The following is an 18982-nucleotide window of genomic DNA, read 5'->3' as shown; positions in this document are numbered from 1 at the left end:
ATTTTCGTCATGTTCTCTTCCTTCTCATCTCCATTCACTCCCTCCCTCCTCCCCTTTACTTAATATCTCTTGTGTAGATCATTCAGCAGATTCCTCCTCGTCTGCTTCTCCTTCCTCCTCTTCTTATTCCTCCTCCTCCTCCTCCTCCACCCCACCATCACACATACCTTCCCTAAACTGTTCTAAATGTTTCTTTTCTCCTTTCTCTCCACCTCACCTTCGTCTCTCTTTTACTCTCACTCTCTCCCTCCTCGAACTCTCCCTTCACCTCCACTCCCACTAACCCCCCCCCCCCCTCGTCTCCCACAGTCCCATACTGTCGCTCTCCTCATGTCCCCCTCCATCTCCCTCTCTCCCTCTATGCACAGCTATCGCAGGCGGAGAGGAGAGGGAGGGCGCACGAGAGAGAGTGCAAGAGAGCGAGAGAGCAAGCAGGGGAGAGCGGGGGAGGGATGGGAAGGGAAGGGAGGGAAGGAGAGGGACGGGGAAGGGAGGGGAAGGAGGGATGGGGAGTCACCGCAACACCGCCTGTCTGACAGGCTGACGGCCTGACGGACGGCCGCCTGACTGACTGAGGGAGGGAGTCGGAGAGGGAGAGCGCGGGGTGAGCGCGGCCGCCATTGATTACGCCCGAACGAGCGAGCGGCGGCACCGGCCGCGGCGGCGCTTCGCCCGCGGCTCCGTCGCCTCCTCTCCGGCGGCTACTCGCGCCGGATGCGTGGCCCGCGGCAAGACGGCCCGAGGAGCCCCGACGACGTTCACGATGCCACGCAGGAAGCAGCAAGCGCCTCGGAGGCTCGCAGGTACTCCCGCTCGCACTCCCCCGCTCACCCGGTGCGCTTCTTTGCTCCTTCGCGCTTTCTTCCTCTCTCTCCGCTTCGGCTGTCTGCGAGTATACTTTCCCACCACTCCTTCGTCCTCATCTTCTCTTTCGCCCTCTTTATCCATCGTCGCTCTGTCTCTTCCCTGTTTACCCCGAGCGTCTCTCTGCGCTTGTGTGTATGCCCGTTCTTTCGCTTTGCTCCCTCCACCCCTCCCCTCGCTTCCTCGCTCGCTGTGCCTCGCTTGGCCCGCTCTCTCCGGCGGGTTCACTTTTCCGTTCGGTGTGCGAGTGCGTGAGTGTGTACACACACAATCTTACCGTCGCTCTCCGTACGACCGCAGGTAGCTCCGCCACCACCGTGGTGGCAGCATCGCTCGGTTCGATTATTAAAAATGCAATCGTTTTGTTGCGGTTATTGTCATCATTATTTGTTATACTTCACTGTGAGCAGAGTGCTTAGAGGGTGTGTAGAGAGTGTGTCAGCGTGTGTGGGTGGGGAGGACGCGCCGCCGTGGAGCGCCAGGAGAGTGTGCGAGCAGAGAGCCTCGTCCGGATCTGTGTCTGTTTTCCGCACCCAGAGCCCGCACCTGTCGCCTGGAACTGGTTCTTACACACACTTGCCATCGCTGATTTGAAGCGTGATTGATCACCCGTCATGGGCTAGCCTTTCATCTGATAAACATCAATACATCCATCGCCATGGCAACCCGGGCCGCTTGACGTCAGGACCAAACGTTTCCTCCTAATTTCTCACCGCGCCTGTTCATCGGACTGAATTTTTAACCCCCCCAAAACAACCAACCAATCAACCCTCCCCCTCCCCTGCCCTTGTACGTCAAGTACAGGTTCTGTGTCAACTCGCTCGATTTGGAACTCGCGCTTCGTGAGTTTAAACTCCGTGGCCATTGAAATATTCTCACACAACCGTAAGGAAAACGTAAGGCGGGAATTACTTTTTAGAGATCTGCCGCCTGTCGTCTTCTCTCTTTCTCCGTAGTCCGCGATTGCTGACTCTTGCGAGGATGTCCATTGTTTATATTCCAATTCCGATACTATACGATGCTGTGGCGACGATACATCAGCCGCTCTCTTTCGCAGCACCCCAGCACGAGCACGGGCATGAGGATTTTATTTTTCAAAATATGGGATAATAATTGCATAAAACTATCCGGACACCACGCTCAGAAGTTCTGGAGACCCTAAGCACAGACCGACAATTGGTTCTACAGTTGACACCATACTTACCGGTCAGTAGGGGCGTACGTGGAGCAAGCCGGCCATATTTCCTTATCCCATATGAGCTTCTCTGAGTGCCCAGTCCCGGAGAGGGCAGCATGACCCAGACGGGATTTTAACGCCCGAGATAACGTTCCTGATGCATTAGGAACTGTATAATACAAGCAACCTTATTTGTATAATACATACACAGTTGTTGAGTTATTTTGAATTCAACATAATGAGACATTAAATTAATTTAGCATCAAAATTTAGTCTCAAACAAGACGTTAGAGCAAATATTCAAATTAATAACTTTCAGAAATAGGTGATTATTTAATTATCCCGCATGGAATAGGCCTACTTTATTTGCCTCTTAAAGGATCTTGCACAGATATCACACGCCGGTTAAGGACGTTTGGAGATATCGATGTACTTTCGCATAGCTTGAAAGGACATTAGCAGACAATGGGCAAATCAATATAGCGTGTGGGACTTGAACATGCGATCCGAGCATCGTCAGGTACACGCTCAGACGGGAATGTCAAAGAAGCAATTTTTATCTTGTAATTTAATTGAAGACAGGTGTTCTCATCCTTCCCTCACAAGCGCACGATACATGTCCCTTGCTAATCGTTCACTGCACTTTACACACGTGCCCCAGATTATCCACGCACAAGGAAGGCTGATCCACGTGCAGGCTTCTAGGATGCAAGCACCGGCACCACGGTGCGCCACAGCCGTGCCTTTTGCACTCTCCGCGCACCCTGCGACTCTCCGTGAAACTTTGTAGTAGTCTGCACACACTCTCTAGCATTTCATTTCATGTACCTAGCAGGCAGGACACAACTCATACCACCTTTTGTGCGCATTATAAGTTTGTGTTTTTCCCCCTTTTTCTCAGATGTACCTGTTGACAAATTGCAGGCCATCGTCAGGCTGCTTCAAATTCATTACTGATCTTAAATCACAAAAGGAATGCATGAAACACACGGTACAATAAACATTTTGGAAGTGAGCTATTTAATTATTTCAGATTTAAACAATACAACTCTGTAAATATATCCAAAGTAAATAAGACAGCATGCACATATATATATATATATATATATATATATATATATATATATATATATGTATGTATCTGTCGGCACACAGGTCTAATTAGAATATTTCTTTTACATTTATATACATTGAAAGTCTAGGACTGGGTTCAAAATGGCGCCAAGAAAGCAACTTCCAACAGAACAGCACGTGAAGATCCAATGTCTGTGAGAATAAGGGCACATACGGAGAATTGTACATGTATATATATGTATTGCACGTGCAGAATGGTTTCAATCTTACATTCTTTTAAAGTACTCTTTTGAGTAAAAGCAACACTCAATCGGTGCATGCTGTGAAAAATAATGATGCAATCAGAAGCCTCTCACGACACCATCGTTCTTGTGACGTCCGAATTTACGTTTACACATGAAACGCAGCCTTGAACGAAGCGCATGCGTGTCTGAATACACACACGCAACTCTGGCCTGCTCCTAAACGATCGGACATGGACTCCTAGGTGGGATTGCATCTTCAAAAACTGCAGTCGATCTTCGGGTCATTTTCTGGCTCTGTGGAGACGCAAAGGATGGGGCCTTGGGCAATGGATACGGAGGGAACGTGGGCGGGTAGTACGGAAGGCCCGAAGCGGGAATCGGAGCTGGGGGTCAATGCTTTGTTGCATCCGTGGCGACCCATTGGTTTCCGTGGCACTCTGTGGGTTGGGAGAGGGCAGGTTTGGGGATGCTACGCACACGTTCTCCTTTGCGCAGTTCTCATTATCTGGGAATATGACTCGTTTGAATACGCCGACTGTGTGCTATTCTGCAGACTGTGGTAACGGTTTCTTTTCTCTCTTTTTTCTTTCCCTGCCTTCCTCGCTTTAATCAGCCCGTTATTCTACAAAAGGGCAAACCTTGGTGCGTTGGCAAGGCGAGACAAATGCGACTCCGTGCCGTGAAAAAAGGCGAGCGTTTCTATCTTGAAGGCAATGTAAGGCAAGCATAAGGACACAAGGAAGGATAGATAGGCACTCAGACTGATAGAGACAAGACATAAGCAGGGCACCTAACATTCTGCTTGCAATTTGCAAGTTACACGATTGGAAAAGGGAGGAGGTGTGGGAGTGTCACAGGGAGTGTGAGCTCGGAGGAGGTTCGATTATTTGTTCATTTCATCATCTAAGCTACCTTTTAAGTTACCTTGACATGGTTAGAATGTCGCTCACCAATCTCATTATCAGATTGCCACCCATTTTGTCTTGCGTTTTGACATACAGAACACACACACACACACACACACACACACACACACACACACACACACACACACACACACACACACACACACACACACATATATATATATATATATATATATATATATATGTGTGTGTGTGTGTGTGTGTGTGTGAATATACAATACTGTGCAAAGGTTTGGGTTATTCCAATTATTTTCATACGTTCGGGTATATTCATCAAATTAATAGTGATAACAGTCATATATATTAATTATTGTAAACTAACAGCCTTTATAAATGTGTGTGAAACCAACTGCTTGAAGTAAGTAACAAGAACAGTGTAATTTCATAGTATCAGTAAATACTTTGTGTGTCTGCCCTTTGCCTTCTTGAGTGCCATCACTCTTTTACCCAAGCTTCCTGTATATGACTGAAGCACTCTTCCTGGAATATTGTGCCAAATATCCTATAGTACGTTCCACAGTTATTTAAGGTTAGTTGGGTTCCTCTTGTTCTTCTCTGTTTCCAGGTAATCCCATATGGCCTCGGTGGGATTCATATCCGGATTCTGGGGTGGCCATTCTAACATGAGCACACCAGCTGTGACCTTGTTCTGAAAATCTTGCTCTTTGTTTTACTATATTGGAAGTATATTTTGGATCATTATCTTGTTGGAAAATTAATCCTCTTTCGATTAAACAATTTCCATTATCGGAACTGAATAGTGCTGCAGTATCTGCTTGTACTTTTCTTTTGTTAATGACCCATTGATTTTAATAACTTTTCCTATACCAAAAACTGAGCTACAACTCCAGACAGTCACATAGCCTCCCCTGTGTTTAACAGTTGTTACGTGCTCCTCCCCAAACCCCGGTCACGGTGTACCTCCGAGCCCCGAGAGGAGTCACGGCAGAAAGACGTGTTATTCTGTATGTCAAAGATCAATGGTGAAACCACACCAATTGTTACCAACAAACAAGTATTGTATTAAAATCACACAAGAATAACAGTACAACGACAATAGTAATCAATTGTACAACCAATATATATTTCCTATGATGGTACCATCAGGTTCGTACAATATAACTCACTGTGCTCCAAGTGAGCTAAAAGAAGAACATTCCCAATGTCTCTATTCCGGCATCAAGCCAAAGTCCATTCCAGCTTCAAGCCAAAGTCGATCCACTCCAGTGATCGTCCGTACGATGTCGTATCGAGACCAGAATCCCATTGGGTTGACAGTTACACTGCCAAAAATGGGCGAAGGTGTCCTCGAGAAGCGACGGGGAAATCACACCTTCAGGTATGGACGTTTGACGGCTCTCAATCGGTGAACCGCAGATTTCCCACTCAAAAGCCACGTTACACACACACACCAAATTAACGTCTGAATGCGGTGAGAATGGTTGAAGCGAGATGAAAAACCTTGAGCGAAGCGCAAGACCCGCGCGAGGCAAAAATGGCCGACGGCCCGTTCTCGAGGCGTAACGGCACTACGATGATTCTCCTCAGAATCAACCGCAAAACCTGACACGCAGGTTGATCTATCACAGCGATAACAACTCTGTCGCAGGAATCCCTTTCCTGGGAAACCCAAAGTTCTCATGTGACCCTCGTGCGCCAACGTTCGCTCAGGACCTTGAAGCAGCTCAGCTTCATGTCCGACTCACTCGCTCCGCCTTCTCTTCCTCTTCTTCCTCTTCATCGTCGTCCGGTTCCGGTTTCATTTAAAACATTAACTTTTTTACCTTTTGAAAATAGTAATTTCTATTTCCCTTAAACGACAACAATAATAGTACATGGAATCAAAAATGTTTACAGTGGATGAAAATCACAACAACGGAAAAGACTGATCCGTAACACAGTCAGTGACAAACATTATGTGTCATAACGTTCTTCAGGTCTTCGGCGTATGACCTGGCATCTTAAATGCAAAAAGTTAAAACTTCGATTCGTTAGAGCAGAGTACCTAATCCCATTATTCAGTCGCCATATCTTGGTGTTGCCTTGCAAATTTACATCTTTACACCTTATTCTGTCATCTCAGCAGTGGTTTCTTTGCTACAACTCTGCCATGGAGACCTCCTGCAATCAGCCTTCTGCGCACAGTGCTGGACGAGATGTTAATTTTCAGGCCTGCTCTCATTTAATTTGTCATCTGCTGTCTTGATTTTCTTCTATCGTGTAAGCTGAGCAACTTATAGTGCTTGCCCTACATTGAGGTGGTTCTTCTGGTTCTTTCTGGCCTTTTCTTGTCTTGAACCGAGCCAGTTTATTTTAGGCGTTGCAACATTGCCTCACACCATTGCAGGAGATCTTCAGTTTTTATGCTATTTTTTTCATCGTGTGTCCTTCTCACAGACGTTGGATCTTCAAATGCTGTTCTGTTGAAAGTTGCTTCCTTGGCGCCATTCTGAACCCACTCCTAGACTTTCAAGCAAGGGAACCAGCTGATGAAAACTAATTTCACATATTTTTGGATATACAGGACACGGACTGTTTTTCAGTGCACAGTTTTGCAGTACCTGGATATGTTAACTAAGGTGGTCTGTAAGACTGCACAATGGCGGTAAACTTCCGGAATTTTTTATCCGACCTTTAAAATCATTATTTTATTGTAATTGAATTGATATATTTGAACACTGTAAAACACAAATCTCCTTACCACTTCCAAAAACCTCCAGTTTTGCAGTACTTGGACATGTTAAATAAGGTGGTGTATAAGACTCTGCATGAAGGCGGTAGATTTCTGTAAAACTAATTTATACAACCTTTAAAATCATAATTTTCTTTTAATTGCATTATATACTTTAACACTGCATAGGGTAAGGTGTTCTATGAACTCTATGATTTTTTTATTGTTGTTAAAATTTTACAAGCTCATAGAACAGAGACAAGCAGTTTGAATCAATATGGAAATTGTACAGCATGACGTTAACTTTTCGTTTGAGCGAAAGCAAATACTCATGGTATCTTGTTTGTAGAACATTATTATTAGTATTATTATTACAAGTGGATATACCCATCAGTGACAGGTGATTGGATGTTATGGGATTTGATCGGACGGGAGGGGCATAAAAAAAAACAACAACAACAACAACAATCCTATGACAAATGTAACAAAGGGAGACAATAACAAAGAGGACAACAATAACAACCGATCCTGTGAAAGTGCAAAAAGTATAAGGTGATTCTCCTTCCATGAAAACGAAGTAAGATTGTATTGATGCTTCCATTGAAGACATGGCTTATGTTACCTCCATCTCCGTTGAACTCGTCCACATAATTTATGGAGACAAACAAATCTATTTTTATTTCATTGTGTTGAATGTCATGTTGATATGTTAATTGTCGTCGTGAGTTACTGAAAGCTCTGAGTGGGGTCCAATGTGCAATCATCGTTGGGAAATTCACGAGAGAGGGTTTGAATAATGAATTCGGCCTGCTAGTTACATCATTACTGAAGAGAGGTTGTGTCACTGATGCAATGCCCCTGCGCATTAGAGCAGGAATTTGGAATTTGGCCAACATGCCGGTAATAAATCACATACTCTTTCTCTAAAGACAATGTGTGATCTGTAAAGTCCACCAGCTAATGGTAGCAGATGGCTCCCCAGCTTCAGATACATCCTAGTGTTAGTATACTCGGTGATGCAGACATGAGACAGACAGTTTGTTTATATTTGGATCGAGAATAAAACCCAGACAAGACGGCTCAAAGACGACGGTGATACCTTTGCACAATTCTGAATGTACACTAAGGTATCAGAAGTGACTGGATGTGGCTTTTAACGTGCTGCACAGCCCAATGCCACAGTTGCCATTACAACTGAGTGAAAGTAAATGTATGCAGAAGTGAAAATCCCCAACAACTAAAAGCAAGTTTTGTTTCTTTGGTTGCACTTTACTTTCATTGATATCCATGAATGGTCTGAATAGGAGAAGTTTTTTAAATTGTTGGATTCAAATTGCCAGGTATTTTGATTATCGAGGGAGTTTACTTTTATGTCAATAAATGCATGTAGGACTATATACAATATATATATATATATAGAAAAACTTAATGTCATTAATCTGGTGAATCATGGAGATGTCATTTTAGCAGTAGCATTAAAATAAGTGACATAATTTACTCTGTAATCCTGTGATCATGTTTAGAGACAGGATTGTTTTTATCATAATTATCAATCAACACGACACGGCATTTAACAACACCTTGCCCCGAGATATTTGATTGGGTGAGCCCTGTTACACACTGTGGTTCTAAACTAAAGTAGCCCACTAGGGGGCGTTGTGTTGGAGTTGGTCTTTTGGCGGACACACACACACAGACACACACACACACACACACACACACACACACACACACACACACACACACACACACACACACACACACACACACACACACACACCACCACTACCTGCATTAATTACAATAGCTTCTCCCTTTTGGGTGAGGTGAACGAATGCCTTTCTTTTCAAATTTTATGTTCAAAATCGTGTCTATCACATTGACAGTACCTGTTCATATTTAAAAACAAAATATACTGCACGGAATATGTTGTTTTGTCAAACTTATATTGATAGAGGAATTTATTATGAGTGAGATTCAATATTTTTCACCGCACAGGTAATGTTAATTTAACACTTTGATGCCTATTAACTCGGTTTGACCCATCTAATCAAATATGGTCTTTCAGAAACCATTCAGAAACACAGGAACCATTTAAAGCACTCCTTAGATTATCATTGGTTTACTCGAGGAAGTTAGTACAGTGAAGAAAAAAAACATAAAAATAAGGGATTATAAACCACAGGTTGGTAATATTCTTCTTTCCATTTGCACAAAACAAGCTTGCATTGTTAACTAATATAATGACGTGAATCAGTTTCATGAACCCAGGAAAAATCCCATAAATGTTTTTGCTGCCATACAGATGCATTTTCGCGTTTTCCTTTCAGATTGAGACGTGGCAACCAAATACGTGAAGCGTTCAAAATGTTCTCAGAAAGAGATACAATAAGCTTGCGAAATGTCAACGTTTTCATTTTTCAGTGTTCACAATAGTAAGAAAGATACATCCTTAGTTACTTGTACCTCTATATATATAAATATATATACGTATATATATATATATATATATATATATATATATATATATATATATGTATGTATGTACAAGTAACTAAGGCTTTATCATTGGGCCATTTCAATATCCAGGTACAAGTAAACCTTAAGAAAGTTACTTGTACCTTGATAGTGAAAAATAAAAAACTTGTTGTTTGTCAAACTAGGCTTTTCTACCCGTCACTTTGCTGATGGCTTTAATTAAACGACGGCATGTTGTACTTCACAAACATTATACTCTGCTCACCCTATCATTTGCCTGAGATCATCTGCTAACATCACCTTCATCAACCATCCTTGCTGCTTTGCGTGAGCAAAAAGATCACTTCCGCTTCGCTGCGAAGCTCAGATGTATTTGCTTTGGTTTGAACCTCTGCTTACAATTAGTGAAATGAAACATCCTGAAACTTTCAAATTATTCTTTCTCAGATTTCAACATCACCGTAATGCATAGGCCCATTATCAAGTTGTTTTTAAACGTTCTTTGAACAAGAAGAATATGATTTGTAATACCGGATACTACTGGGTGGTGCTGTATGATGCACATTTACATTGAGAGAATTAGGGTCTTCCCCCCCCCCCCCCACTCTAAACCCTCTCCCCCAGATATGCTACCCAGACAGGAACCATACCTGGCGTACCCTTAGGCAACATGCAAAATTTGGTTAGATTTGATTCAGTAGTTTGTTTTCGTGTTTGAAGCATATCTAAATATATAAACAAGAATTCTGAGTATTGCGCTGCAATACATGTCCCCTACCAAAGTTCAAAGTGCCATAACTTTGTCAAAAATGATCGAATATGCAAATTTATGCACGGTTGATGCTGGTTTTCAAACTTGATCTGAGGTATGCTGAGACACGTGTGTCACGCCTCGCCTCGTTGATAAGTCCGCGCAAGCTCCGTGGACGTATTGCACTGTGTGAATTATATAAATTATTACCAACTCACGGTCTGAGATACTAGCGATTCAAGAGATATCCATTTTTTATGGCACATTGGAGAAGCCAATGCGAGGTTTCTTCTTCCTCAGTTTGTCACAACTCTGTCAAATGCGATCGAGTTTAAAAAGTCAGAATTTGACCAAATCTGTTTTATTCGTTTGTTAATATACCTCAGCTATTGACAAATCTTAAATTAGAATTTTATTTGAGGTTAAAATGACCGCGTCAGGTCGTGTCCAACGATGCTTTCAGTCTGTACATGTGATAAATAATTAAATCCGCACACTTGACGCCTCTTCTTCTTCACGCAATAACAACTTATAGCTTCCAGACCGTATATCCATTCATCTTGAAATTTTGCACACTTGTTACACTTCATGACTTCTACTATAGTATGAAGTTTCACGTCGATCAATAAAGCGATTCAAGAGATATCCATTTTAAAAATATTTTTGTTTAATTAACGATATCTACCAAACCACGTGAGCTATCGCAAATTCCAAAAGGAGATTTTAGTAGATTGATATGCTGAACAGATCTGTGAAGTTTCCCCTCGATTGGATCAAAAATGAGGGAAGGGCTCGGTTTTAAAGGTTCATGCTTAAAAACGTCATAACTCTGAAACCATGTGACGCATGACGTCATGCTCGCTGACGTTTTTGTTCGTCATGGGTATGCGATTCTGCCTGCAAAGCTTGGTCTCGATCTGTTCAGCTGTTGCAGAGAAAAATGGGTTTTCGTGTTTTCACGAAAAACAATATGGCGCCCGAACCACGTGACCTGTGACATCATAATTACCATTAAAATATTCTACAGACCGAGTCCCTCCTATGGTGAAAATTTGATCTCAATCGGTCCTATTATTGCAGACAAAATCTTTTTTAAAGGAAATTAAAACTTAAAATGGCACTGAGTTAAGGATCATCAGAATTATCAGAATTACCAAGGTTCAGAGTGCCATAACTTTGTCAAAAATGATCGAAACGTCGTAAAGTTCGAACCTGATCTGTAACTTATCATGAGGAAACGATGTGCCAAGTTTGAAATCATTAGCATTAAGCGTTTAGAAAAAAAGTCCGGAAAACTGTTTTTTGCATGACGGACTGACGGACTGACAGACTGACGGACTGACGGACTGACGGACTGACGGACGGAGGGACGGCGTGCAAACCTCTAGTCCCCTCCGGTGTACACCGGTAGGGGACTAATAAACAAACAAATATACAATTTCACTTTCACAGTATATATATTCTTCAAGTCTTTCTGATAACTTTTGGAACATCTCATGTATCTTGTTTACTAAATAATACATTAAACAAGGCATTTTGCTCTTAACCAGGTTTTATCATTGGGCCATGTTTTGTACATCTCAGAAATGTCCTAAAAGATGAGCCATGACTTGGGTTTTCTGAAGAATATTGCTTTGCATTGCCATGAGATGCTCGTTCTTGCCATGACCTAGTTCACCATCATAAGGTAGTTAGTTGTAAGCTCTATCATAATTAAGCATGAAACACTTTGATTGCACAAATATTTCAGCTACTCATGCCATTGCCCATGAATAGATAACTCGATTGTAAGCAAACCAAAGGAACTTCAACACATTTGCCACCATGTACATATATGTGTTGCCCAGGCGACTAAAAGTGGGAATATTTACTCATGAAACAGTTTCTTTTCTGCCAAGTACATTCCTGAAATGGACAGGTATTTACACTCTGAGAAACTGTTGAACACACGTCGGAGTTTGATGTGGGAAATGTGTGCTTGCTTTAGTTACACAAAACAGGCCTATGGCACAATGAGGAGCGGCAATCCTGGCTGAATCACCACCAGTTATTTTGTTCTTTTATGTACAAAATAGAGCTCGATTATAAACTGAGACCTTGATCACTTACTAAGATCTTGTCAATTTGTATTTGGTAATCTATACAAGCTATTTACACATTTATCTTTCACAAAAACCTTTATTATCTTCTTCTTTCATATGCAGTACAAGGCTACAGTGCAGCATTATTTGCTGAGGGCGCGGCTTTGTCTCTGATGGAGCACCCTCTGTTGGTTATGGATGGAGTTTGTAATTTGTTCAGGGTGCCAGCGATAGCTCAACTACACTTGTATGAAGGACACCGTGGGATCTTTGACGTCCACCACCATCTAATGCCAGCAGATGGAACACAGTCTAAAGTACATCCGAGGGATGGCACACACATTGAAGAATTACCCTGCCTGTGACATATCGGGATGACAGTTTATACCTGGGTCTGGATTCAAACCCAGGCTAGAGCGCTTAGAGGGGAGTGTGCGTTCCTTTAGAGCTTCGACCATCCTTGAATAGTTGTAGTCAATTCTGAGTATAAATTGTATATGTGTGTGTGTATATATGTATATATGTATATATATATATATATATATATATATATATATATATATATATATATATATATATATATATATATATATATACATATATACATATATAAAAAATATATATGTGTGTGTGTGTGTGTGTGTGTGTGTGTGTGTGTGTGTAGTCGGACCCAGCTATTCGCGGGGGATACGTTCCTGGAAAATCCGCAAATAGCGAAACCCACGAATAGCGGGGCATTGTTTCAATGGAAAAAGGGGGGATAGGTTCCCGAGTCGTGGAAATCCTCGAATAGAGAGGACCAAACTGCGAACGGTGAGGCAAAATCCACGAATGGACCCCGAATGGAATGGAAATCCCGAGAATGTTGACGATAATCCACGAAGGTCGATGAACGTCCCAGAAATGGCGAGACAAAACCTGCGAATGTCGGTGATAATCCACGAATGTCGATGAAAATCCGCAAATGAATTCCGTGCCATTGTTTCAATGGGGGAAAAGGGAGACAGCTAATTGCACTAATAGATAATGTGGAGTGTTTTCATTCTGTACAGAAACTCGCAGGGATGACGTGTTATGCAGCTGGAGGTATATCCCGCGAAGCAATGTTTACCTGTTAACGGTGGATTATCACGTGAAGATGTTCACAGTGTTAATGGCGGCATATCCCGCGAAACATTGTTTACCTGTGAAGGGTGGAATATCACGTGAAGCTGTTCGTTCACAGTGTGAATGACGGGATATCCCGGGAAAGCCGTGAAAACGGGAAACATATGGCAACAAATGCAGGAGCAGGTCATGTTCGCGGCTCATAGAATATGTTTTTTTTGCGTATGTCCAGCTGCTTTATGCATGGCTGGTGAAAGATGGGTTTTTATAAATACCGTATGTCAAGCTAACGGCTCGTGAAAAATTGTTTTTTTTTGTGAAAAACCGTGAATTCGCAGAGCACGGCCTCAAATAGGAAAAACCCGCAAATTCGCGGGATACTTTTCCAGGAATAGAGAAACAGGTCGCATTTTATCACCCGTGTATACGTGGAACCCGCAGCGGGGTCCGACTGTATATATATATATATATATATATATATATATATATATATATATATATATATATATATATATATATATATATATACATATACATATTATATATATACATATATATATATATATATATATATATATATATACATATACATATATATATATATATATACATATATATATATATATATATATATATATATATATATATATATATATATATATATGCTTCACAGTAGGGATGGTGTTTTTTGGGTGATGTGCTGTTTTGGGTTGGCGCCAAACGTAACATTTTGCATTTAGGCCAAAACGTTCATTCTTGGTTTCGTCAGATCACTAAACTTTTTGCCACATGGCTTCAGCATCTCCTGAGTGGTTTTTTGCATACCTCAAGTGGGATTCAAGGTGGGTTTTTTGAGTTATGGCTTCCCTCTTGCCACCCTACCGTACAGCCCAGACTTGTGGACTGCTTTGGATATTGTTGTCACATGAACACAGTGACCAGCCTTTGCCACAAAGGCCTGTAGCTCTTTCAAAGTTGCCATTGGCCTCTTGGTGGCCTCTTTCATCAGTCTCCTCCTTGCTTGGTCATCCAGTTTGGAGGGACAGCCTGATCTAGGCAGGGTCTTGGTGGTACCATACGCCTTCCACTTCTTAATGATTGTCTTGATTGTGCTCCTTGGGATATTCAAAGCTTTGAAAAATATTTTTATACCCATCCCCTGATCTGTGCCTTTCCACAATTGTATCCATTTGAAAGCTCCTTGGTGCTATGGTTGAGCCTTTGCTGTGAAATGCACTACCCATCGCGGAAACATATAGAAACAGCTGATATTATTCTGAAATAATCAGTCACTACAATTTAACACAAGTGGAGGCCATTTAACTTGGTGTGTGATTTTGAAGGTGATTGGCTACACCTGAGCTAATTTACAATTGCTATTATAAGGGGGGTGGACACTTATACAACCAAGAAAAATCCAGTTTTGTATTTTTAATTAATCCCCTGAAATTTGTAAAATTTGTTTTTCACTTGGAAGTTGTGGGTTACGATGTGTAAATATAGGTGGAAAAAGTCTGATTTAATGCATTTTAATTCCAGGCTATAAGGCAACAAAAGGTGAAAATTTTGAAAGGGGGTGTTGAATTTCTATAGGCACTGTATATGTGTATATATATATATATGTATATACCCAGCAGCCCAGCAGTGGGCTGTTGACGCGTTATCAACGGAGGTCTGTGGTTCGAGCCCCGCATTGAGTCAGAATTTTTTCACACTTAGCCCCTCGCAGGAATTTGATTCCTGTTTATAAAATTGTAGATGAATTAATCTTCAATGCACTTCTGCTTATGCACACATACATTCGCATACATATACTTACGCTCACATTCGGGGTCTGCCTAGCAGGCACGTAAGACATTGGCCATTATAAAGCTCACAGTGTTAAGTGTGGAAAAGTTCTGAGGAGGTTGCGGCTGGCTCAATAGCACAGTGGGCTGTTGATGCGTCATCAACGGAGGTTCGTGGTTCGAGCCCCGCATTGAGTCAGAATTTTTTCACACTTAGCCCCTCGCAGGAATTTGATTCCTGTTTATATATATGTATATATATATATAATTATATATATATACAGTCACGTGAAAAAGTAAGTACACCCCATGTAAAGTTTTGACTTTTTCAACATATTTCAACATACAGCTATTTGATCTTCATTTCAATCAATATTGATAGATAAGGGTGATATAATATAACAAATATCATGAAACATTTACATTTTGTAGTCCATTGTATAATTTAAATAAACATAAATGCAAATTTCGCATGTGGAAAAAGTAAGTACACCCCTACATTTATCACCGCTTCAAATACCTAAAATTAAAATCAGGTGCACCAGCTCAGGTGCAAATGATTAGAACATTGTTAGAGAGGATCTTGGAGGAACCTGTCTTATTTAAACCTCAGACATTTAGTTTGGTTTGCTCTTTGTTGTTGAAGTGTGCGGCGTCACCATGCCTCAATCAAAAGAGCTCTCTGAGGCCTTCAGAAAGAAGGTTATAGATGCCTACGAGTCTGGGAAGGGATTTAAAAAGATCTCCAAACAATTTGAAATCAATCATTCGACTGTCCGGAAGATCATCTACAAGTGGAGAAGATTCCAAACAACTGCCAACGTGTTCAGGCCAGGCCGCCCCAGCAAGTTCAGCCCGAGAGCAGACCGCAAAATGCTGAAAGAAGTCTCTAAGAACCCCAGAATGTCATCACGGGACCTACAGGTAGCTCTTGCCACTGTTGATGTCAAAGTGCATGAGTCTACCATTAGAAAGAGGCTGCACAAATTTGATCGACATGGGAGGTGTGCCAGGAGGAAACCTTTGCTGTCCAGAAAGAACATCAGGGCAAGACTAAAGTTTGCCAATGAACACCTAGGCAAAGACCAGCACTTATGGAACAATGTACTCTGGACAGATGAGTCAAAGGTAGAGCTATTTGGCCACAGTACCAGAAGACATGTTTGGCGAAAACCAAAGACAGCATTTGACCACAAGAACATGATACCAACTGTAAAGCATGGTGGTGGAAATATTATGGTTTGGGGCAGCTCTGCTGCATCAGGGCCTGGGCAGCTCACCATCATAGAATCCATTATGAATTCTTAATTGTACCAGAGGGTGCTTGAGGATAATGTGAGGCCATCTGTCGGAAAGTTGAAGCTCAACCGAAGGTGGACCTTGCAACATGACAATGATTCTAAACATACCAATAAATCCACCAAGGAATGGCTGAAAAGAAAGAAATGGAGGGTTCTGGAATGGCCAAGTCAAAGCCCGGATCGAAATCCCATCGAGATGTTGTGGGGGGTAGGGGGGTTGAAACGAGCTGTGCATGCAAGAAACCCCTCAAACATTGCACAGCTGAAAGAATTCTGCATGGAGGAGTGGGCAAAAATTTCTCCCAGTCGATGTCAGAGACTGGAAGACAGTTTTAGGAAACGCCTACTTGAGGTTGTTTCTGCCAAAGGGGGCAATGCCACCTATTAGAGCCAAGGGTGTACTTACTTCTTCCACATGCGAAATTTGCATTTATGTTTATTTAAATTATAGAATGGACTGCAAAATGTAAATGTTTCATGATATTTGTTATATTATATCACCCTTATCTATCAATATTGTTGAAATGAAGATCAAATAGCTGTATGTTGAAATATGTTTAAAAAGTCAAAACTTTACATGGGGTGTACTTACGTTTTCACGTGACTGTATATCTATTAATTACGCACTGTTTGAACATCTGTTGCATCCTCACTATTAATTCCATACGTCTATTAATTACACACTGTTTGAATATACCTTCCGACCCTTTAGACCAGTGGTTCTTAACATTTTTAAAGGCGCGGAACCCTAACAAAACCCACCGAACACTCGCGGAACCCCTCAAATTTGACCAAAAAATTAAGGAGAATTGCATCGTAATGCGTTTTCTGTTGTTCTTTTCGGGAGGCGATCTGGGAAATGCCTGGTTTTGTTTTGGCAAGGGCCACCCTCAAATCATTTTCGCATGCAAGCCTGCTCTTTTATTTGTTTTAATGTCCACCAGTTTCGAAAATGCATGCTCGCAGAGATACGTTGTAACGAACGACGTGAGGATCTCAAGGGCAATTTTAGCGATGTGAGGATACCCTTCCATTTGGCGGCACCAAAACGTTGAAAGCGTTGTTGTGCCGAAGAGTTGTTGTTGAGTCTGGCTCTGCTGAAGTTCGATGAGGTCGTCGAGGCATTGGTCGTTGACATCTGCCGTTGCAACGTCGAAAGTAAACGGCTGCCGCACCCATGCTGGGTATTGCTCTTGGTCGGGGAATTAGCCGTCGAATGACTTTCCCAGCTCATCCAAGTGCGTGGCAATCTCTTGCTTCAGCTCCCCTGGTACAACAGTGCCTCCAACTTCAGACTCATCTTCGATCCCGCTCATGCACTCGTCCAGTAGCGAAAAGTTTGCGAAGTTGTCGTTCTCTGTTCGCCGCCTCCACAACGGTAACTTCTTTCGGAAAGCGCTCAGCTTTTCTTCAGATTCGATGACATTCACTCCACCGCCCTGCATCTGGCAATTGAGATGATTGAATGCGTCGAAGATGTCAGCCAAGTACGCCAAGGCGAGGATGAACTCTGACTCTTGGAAGTGCATTGCATGGCAATGCTGGTGTTCTCGCAAAAACAGGGCTAATTCTACACGCAAGGCAAAAACACGGCTCACTACCTTCCCTCGTGTTAACCATCAAACGTTAGAGTGGTAGAGAAGGACTTCGAATTCAGAGCCGATTTCATTACACAGCTCTTTGAAGATGCGATGATTCAGAGCATGGCTTCACACGTAATTCACAATTTCAACGACGATTTTCAGAACATTGGCCAGTTTTGGAGGCAGGGTTTTTGATGCCAGCGCGTGTCTGTGCAGGACGCAGTGCGTGACAATGATGGGTGGTGCATCGGCCTTCACCAGCGCTCCAAAACCGCAGTTGCATCCCAGCATGGCTGGAGCTCTGTCCGAGCAAACTGTAGACACCATGTTCCACGAGAGGCCGTTGCTTCTGAAGAAGTCGTCCACAAGCTTCTTCACGTCAGCTGCCTTCGTCGTTGTTGTGAGAGGCTTGCAGAACAGAAAGTCTTCCTTGATCTTGTCTCCTTTGAGATAACGCACAACTAAGACGAGCTGGCTCAAATTCGAAACGTCAGTTGTCTCGTCGAGTTGAAGGCTGAATTTCGTCGGGCTTGTGACTAAATCTGCAACTACCTGAGCGAGGATGTCGTCGCTCATATCGTCGATTCTGCATCTGATGGTGTCATTTGAGAGTGGAACGAGAGACAACCTGTTTTCAGCAGCTTTTCCCAGCATGATGTTGGCCATCTTCAATGCGGCCGGTTTGATGAGTGTCACGCGAACGGTGTGCAGTTTGCCCTGCTTTGCGATCAGGTACGCAACTTCATACGACGCGGTGAGGATCGGTTTGTCAATTGGAACGAAGCCGAGAGTGGGCAAGGTAGCACTTGCATCGAATCGGACTCTCTTCAATTTGAATTCATCCAGCGTTGCGTCTTTGTACTGACCCACGCCGTGCAGTTGTTTTTGAAGCGTTCCCTTCGTTTTGCTGGTGCTTGGCTGGAGTTGCTCAACTTGA

General features: G+C 42.5%; 1 protein-coding gene across 2 annotated transcripts in view; it reads left to right on the top strand.

Annotated features, from left to right (window-relative positions):
• Positions 1-524: 524 nt before the first annotated feature.
• LOC137435291 (teashirt homolog 3) overlaps positions 525-18982 on the top strand; it is a 399441-nt gene continuing 380983 nt past the window's right edge. For both annotated transcript variants that reach the window (XR_010986036.2, XM_068128941.2), the window contains exon 1: positions 525-803. Coding sequence is in view for 1 of the 2 variants with exons in the window: in XM_068128941.2 (XP_067985042.2) it covers positions 764-803 (40 nt within the window). In the remaining variant the exon portion in view is untranslated. The remainder of the gene's footprint in view (positions 804-18982) is intronic.

The sequence above is a fragment of the Myxine glutinosa genome, chromosome 9 (assembly GCF_964187855.1).
Source record: "Myxine glutinosa chromosome 9, kmMyxGlut1.1, whole genome shotgun sequence".
NCBI classification, from domain to species: domain Eukaryota; kingdom Metazoa; phylum Chordata; class Myxini; order Myxiniformes; family Myxinidae; genus Myxine; species Myxine glutinosa.
This window is presented reverse-complemented; position numbering and strand designations above follow the sequence as displayed.